Source organism: Crocodylus porosus, unplaced genomic scaffold (assembly GCF_001723895.1).
Source record: "Crocodylus porosus isolate Cpor-Errol unplaced genomic scaffold, CroPor_comp1, whole genome shotgun sequence".
NCBI lineage: Eukaryota > Metazoa > Chordata > Crocodylia > Crocodylidae > Crocodylus > Crocodylus porosus.
The window spans coordinates 2,850,695-2,857,154 of NW_017728924.1; the positions used below are offsets into that span (position 1 = coordinate 2,850,695).

The window sequence follows — 6,460 nt, forward strand, 5'->3', positions numbered from 1 at the left end:
GCCATAGCCACAGCCACGGCCGCCGCTCCCGCGAGGCTTCCAAGGCCCCGCAGGGCCGCAGCCGCAGCCGTAGCCGTTCCCGGCCCCCGGCCTCGGCCCACCACGGCCACCACCACGGCGGGAAGCTGTGGCCCGAGGACTACGAGAAGGAGAAGGAGGAGCTGCTGCGGCAGAGGCGAGCGCGGGCCCCGTCCCCTCCCTCAGCCCCCGGGGCTCCCGGCTCCCCCTCTCCCCCTTAAGGAGGGAGGCTGCACGCAGGAGCCCTCCAGGGACGTCACCCCAAGAAAAGCAAGTGTCCCGGGGGGGGGGGGCAAGGGGATGGTTTCCTTGAGCAGCATGTGCAAGAGAGGAGCCTGCGGAGGTGAGGAGTGCACAAATGTGCAGCCCAGTCTCAGCTCCAAGTAGAGCTTCCCGGGGCAGGGCTTGTCCTCGCTGGGGCTGCCCTCCTGGCCTTTGCAAGGCGGGCAGCTGCAAAGCCTTCTTGAGGACCTGTGCGCCTGGTAAAGTCACTAATGTGATTTGTTTTGGACTGGATTTGTTTTACATTGTAATAAATAGCATGTCTGAAATGACCCATTTGGAAGATTGCACCAAATTCCTGAATGGAACTGTTGTAATGTGACCAAAATGTTTGTTTTATTAAGCTGCACCAAAAAACGGGTAGGTGCCTTCTTTTAGGTCTGCGTTGGTTTTCAAGATAGATCAGCCTGTTTTTGTACTTCAGACAGACCGACCCTTTTGGGGACTGTGCAGAACAAAATTCAGTTGAGTCCTGTTCTTAGCTTGAGAGATGTACTGTTTGGCCATGGAAGAAAAAGACAACGTGAAGTGTTTCCATTGAAGAAAGTGTGTCCCCTCATTGTGTCTGGCTTGGGAGATTAAAAATGCTAGTATGCAGAGATACAAACAACTCCTCATTTGAATGTACGTTTGGGAAGAATAGTATGTGGGAGTTTAATGCTGATGTGGATCTTCACAGGAGACTAAATGAAAGAGAGAGAATTGGAGAACTGGGAGCACCTGAAATCTGGGGGCTTTCACCAAAGGTTCCTGACCCAGAGTAAGTAACATTGTTTTGTGGTTGTCCCCCCTCTTCCCCCCCCCCCATTCTTTCTGGGACCCTTGTCTGTAGTAGTGTCCCCATATAAAGGTATTAATAATTTCATTACTTCAGTATATTTATAATTTCTATTATGTATCTTATGTCAGGCCAGAATAAAACTTTACTTAATATGTCAGTTAAAAACGTTTAAATATTTAGTTGCCCTAATTCTACTCATTTTGGTTTTCTGTTTGTTTTGCTTTTTTAAGGAAGTACCGTTACACACATCGACCGATCACTAGACTGATATGATCAGTTCATGATATTTCATATAATCCCAAAACACCCCTTGCAGAAGACTCTGATATGTTGTCAGTCAAATTAGGATTCTTTAGTAGCGTTTTTCTGAAAGTGACTTGTATATTTTAAATTGGCTGCTTAATGGTTTCATTCATGACTGACTCTGACTCAGTCTCTGAATCTGTACACAGTTGTTTATGTGCTTGCTTTTGGATAATTAGTGATCTTTGCTTAAAATCATAATTAGTTAAACTCTTTGTTTCTCCTCAGTTCTGATGAACATACTCCAGTGGAAGATGAGGAGGCAAAATCTAAAAGCAGCTCTTCAGATTCCAGTTCAGAAGGTATTTAATTTTTACTATCAAAATAATTTACATATTAATAAAACATCTCAGGCTAGTGCCTGATGTTATTTGCCGAGAAGTTCATTGACGTCTTGTAGAATTCAGAAGCAAGCATGATACCGAGATCCAGAAGGATTTATGAAGCTAGACTGTGCTCATCTGGTTTGTAACACTCTCTTTCAGAAGAGAAAAAGAAGAAGAAAAAGAAAAAGAAGAAAAAATCATCAAAAAGGAAACGCAAAAAGCATTCTGAGGACAGTGACAGCGGGTCTGACTCTGAGCTGAACTCCAGTGGTAAGAAAACAGCTTCTCTTGGTGTGCATCATCTGAAACCTTCTCCTGTATGTTTGCAGTCATGGTCAGTATTGCTCCTGCTTTTTGTTTGGTATCTTCCTGATGTCCAGAGGTTTTGTTTCAGTTGCTTAATCTGCATTGTGAAGAATAGCCATAACCCGTGTAGGAGATTTTTGTAATTGTGTCAATGTCTGCTTTCAACTTTAACTTTTTCATGTTCTGTTTAAGAATCAAGTGTAACATTTTCTTTGTTCCTCTTCGTCTTCTGATTTCCTTACCACCTCTTACATGTGGAAAAGCCTGTTTTTGCACTAAGCGATCACTCAAATCTTTCCTTAATACACCTGTAATATAGAGTCTTTCATCTTATTACAGCAGTCTTCTAGCACAGAAGCATCATAGCTCCAGCTTCAGTGCATGAGGTTCAGCCATCAGGGAATGATATCCTAGCTGTAATGTAGGCCATTAGTTTTCAGGTCAAGTGTGGTAGGAACTGGAGCAGACTGTGTGATATTGCATGTAACTTCTTAAGCATTATTTCTAGGGGTGCACCAATAAAGACTTTTTTGGTCAATACCAATGACTGATTATTAACCAGCCCTATTGGCCAATACCGATCCGATAGCCAATACGCAGCCCAGCAACTTGGAGAGCAGTGTTCAGTTGGTAAGTCTGTGGGAGTGGAAGGTGTTTGGGGGAGGGAAAGGACATGGAGGGGCCAGACTGAGATTGCCCTGCCACGGCCCCATTCCCTCCCTCACCGTGGCAAAGCCACAGGCCAGGGGGTGCAGGGCGGGGAGAGAGTGGGTGGTTCTTGCTACTGTGCACACCCCCGAGGGAGGTATGTGCTCCCCAGATTTGTGCATGGGGTGAGGGTGAGTGGCCTGCTGCGGACTTGGGGTCAGGGAATGCATCAGGCTCTTCCCAGCAGAGGGCTTGGGCTGGGGCTGTGCCTGGAGTGGTGCTGGGAGGGTGGCTGCGGTGAATTTTGGGTTGGCTGTAGCCTACTCTGTAGCCCCCCTCCCAGCGCCACTACCACCCTCCCCCAGCCCTGACCCAACCCTACATCGGGAAGAGGCTGGTGCAGCCCCTGGCCCCAGCATGCAGCAGGCAGTCCACCCTCACCCTAGGCACAAATCCAGGAGCACATGTCCCCTTGCCTCCCCTGGAGGTGTGCGCAGCAGCAGGGAGCCACCCCTCAGACGAACCTCCCGTGGCTCCTTCCCACACCACCTTCCACCCTGGCTGGGCCATGCCTGCTCCAACCCCACTTTCTCCCTCGTGATGGGCCTCAATCTGCTCTCCCCTCCCCCGTCCCTCTTCCCTCCACACCCCACAGACTTACCAGCCAGATGCTCTTCTGCAAGCTGCTGGGCTACATTCCTGGCTGCGTGCATGCTGCAACTATCCACACACATGCAGCATTTATCTGTGATGTGATCGGCTAAACAGGCCAAAAAAAGCCAATTGCCAATAACGTCAATTTTCCTTTTATCGATGCTAATGCAATATGGGCCGATATATTGGCACATCTCTAATTATTTCAGTTAGGTGACTGCAGTAAATGGCCAGGGAGGGGACTCCCTGTTTTAGTGCCTAGTGCTGGTCTCCAAGTGCTTTTGAGGTGCAGTGCACTGAGGGAATCCAGGGAACGTTTCTGTTTTCATCCTGTGCTTGGCCACTTTGGGGATTTGCTTAGTGCTGTGTACCTTGTAGTCTCTTAACTGAGCTTTCTAGAGGGGAATTTCTTTCTTCCAAGACTGGGATCACATTATATTAATACAGTACTTTATGATCTTCTGATTTCTTTTTTCAGATGAAGATACAAAGAAAACCAAGAAGAAAAAGAAGCACAGAAAGTAAGGGACATCTCTACCATGTTGCATGGAAAGTGCTGCAGTTTTGATTCCTTTGGGGGGCAGCACCAAAGCTTCCACCTCTGTTTCTCTTATTAATAGCAGCCTAAGTGCATGTTTCAGCTTTAAACATGCTGAATCTTAGTTAGCAAAGGACCCTAATCCAGACTTGGAAGAGCTGCCTCCCAAAGACGTGGTTATGTTACTTGTGATATCACATGTTGGATCAGGGTGTTCTGTGGCTTATTTAACAGTTAAATAACAAAAAAGAGGGGATTCAGATTTATTCTCTTGGCTGTGGTGTTAAAAAACAAACAAACAAAAAAACCTGATTGCTTCAATCTTGTCTTCTAGCCCTTTCCTGCCTTGCCAGTAGGCCTGTTAAGGAGCATAGAATCATAGAAAATTAGGCATTGAAGGGACCTCGGGTCATCTAATCCAACCCCCTGCTCAAAGCAGGACAATCCCCAAATAGATCATCCCAGCCAAGGCTTTTTCTAGTTGGCTTTTAAAAACCTCCAAGAATGGAGATTCAGTAACTTCTCTGGGAAGCCTGTTCCAGTGCTTCACTACCCTCCTAATGGGAATGTTTTTTTCTGATATCTAACCTCAACTCCCCTTGCTGCAACTTAAGACTGTTGCTCATTGTTCTGTTATCTGCCACCACTAAGAACAGTCCATCCTCTTTCGAGCCCCCTCCCCTTCAGGTAGTTGAAGGCTGCTATTAAATCCCCTCAGGCTTCCCTTCTCCAGGCTAAATAAGCCCAGTTCCTCCTGCCTTTCTTCAGAATTCATGTCCCCCAGCCCCCTCACCATTTTTTTTTTTTGCCCTCCACTGGACTGTCTCCAATTTGTCCACATCCTTTCTCTAGTGGGGGGCCCAAAACTGGACACGGTACTGCAAGTGTGGCCTCACCAGTGCCAAATAGAGGGAAATAATCACTTCCCGTGATCTGCTGGCAACACTCTTACTAATGCAGCCCAGTATGTCATTAGCCTTCTTGGCAACAAGGGCACACTGTTGGCTCATATTCACCTTAATGTCCACTGTAACCCCCAGGTTATTTTCTGCAGAGCTGCTGCTTAGCCAGTCAGCCCCCAGCCTGTACTGGTGCATGGGATAGGTCTCCCCTGAGCGCAGGACTGTTTGCTTCTCTTTATTGATCCTCATGAGGTTTCTTTTGTTCCAGTTCTGCAATTTGTTGAGGTCTCTCTGAATCCTAGCCCTACCCTCCAGCATATCTACTACTTCCCCAGGTGTAGTGTTTGCAAACTTGCTGAGGGTGTATCCCATCTTCCAGGTCATTGATGAAAATATTAAACAAAACTGGCCCCAAGACCAACCAACCCCTGGGGTACTCCATTTGATACCAGCTGCCAAGTAGACACTGAGCCATTGATTTCTACACTTTGAGCCCAATTATAAAAGCAGGCCCTGCTGGGATATGAACCCAGTGTCTCCTGTATACCAGAAAAGTGCTTTAACCAACTAAGCATCTCTAACTTTGTAATAGGAAAAAGTCGAAGAAGAAGAAGAAGAAGAGAAGTCGTAAAGAATCTAGTGATTCCAGCAGTGAAGATTCAGAGGATGAAGCGCTTCAAGGGGAAGATCTCTGGATTGAGAGATCAAGTAGGTTTCTTCAGTTCAAAACTCCTGGGTATTCTTTTCAGTAATGTGGCTCATATAGTGACACTATATATTGACACTGTATATATTATTGACATTATAACCGACATGATTTTTTTTGTCCTATATTTTCATAAAAATGAAGAGTTCCAATAGTAATCCTCCTCATTGTTTGTGTATTGCAGAAAATACAGAAGCTGACAGTTTGATTGGGCCAGAAGCTCCAAAATCGCATGCCTCACAAGATGACAGGCCTTTGAAGTAAGCAATCATGTGCAGCTTACACAAATAGATCATGTCAACTAAATTAGCAAAAAGTTGCCTTTCCACCTCTTACCTGGCTTCACTATGCTGAAAAAAAGTCTTCCTGTGCTTGTTTTAGGTGTTACTGAGCTGTCATACACTGTTACAAGATGGTAAATGCTGCTCTGAGGCAAAGGAATGCTTTTACGGAGACTTTAATTTCAAAGCTGGGCTGATCTTTTTATTTCAAAATCAGCAAGAACACTCTGCCCTTCTGTTGCAACACAAGTAACAAATGTTAAATTTTGCAACAAAGTTAACTATGTACCAGTATCTTTTTTTTCTCCTAGTCCCAGAAATGTGGTGACTCCATCCTGGCTTATCATTAAAGCGCATTCCCCATTGCTGCTATTACTTAGATTTCTATCCCCTTCTATACAGACAGGCTCAACATCAGATTTGGCGAGCACGTAGCTCTTATTAGGGGAAATTGCTATAATGTAGAAACAAACCAGCAACCAAGAAATATTGGGAAAGTAATGAGAGGACTGGTCATGGTGTGTAGAGAAGAGGGCACTGATTCTTTAGTACTCTTTTTTTTTTTTTTTTTGTGCTCTCTCTGAGTCGGCACTGATGAAATTAAAAAACAAAAAAACCCAATGTAATAATCCCCGACATAGGTAAGGATAAAAAAAAAAAAAAAAAAAAATTGGGGAAAGAAAAAAATATTGAGCCTTAAAAAAACCAAAAAACC

The 6,460-nt window shown here is 45.3% G+C and overlaps 1 protein-coding gene across 1 annotated transcript in view; it reads left to right on the top strand.

The window, feature by feature from the left end:
- Positions 1-2: 2 nt before the first annotated feature.
- Positions 3-6,460, top strand: part of NKAP (NFKB activating protein) — a gene marked incomplete at its 5' end in the record, with an annotated part of 7,960 nt that continues 1,502 nt past the window's right edge. Inside the window, 7 exons of the mRNA XM_019540447.1 lie at positions 3-175; positions 980-1,060; positions 1,613-1,686; positions 1,870-1,980; positions 3,797-3,839; positions 5,351-5,466; positions 5,649-5,724. Of these exons, the coding sequence (XP_019395992.1) occupies positions 3-175; positions 980-1,060; positions 1,613-1,686; positions 1,870-1,980; positions 3,797-3,839; positions 5,351-5,466; positions 5,649-5,724 (674 nt within the window). The remainder of the gene's footprint in view (positions 176-979; positions 1,061-1,612; positions 1,687-1,869; positions 1,981-3,796; positions 3,840-5,350; positions 5,467-5,648; positions 5,725-6,460) is intronic.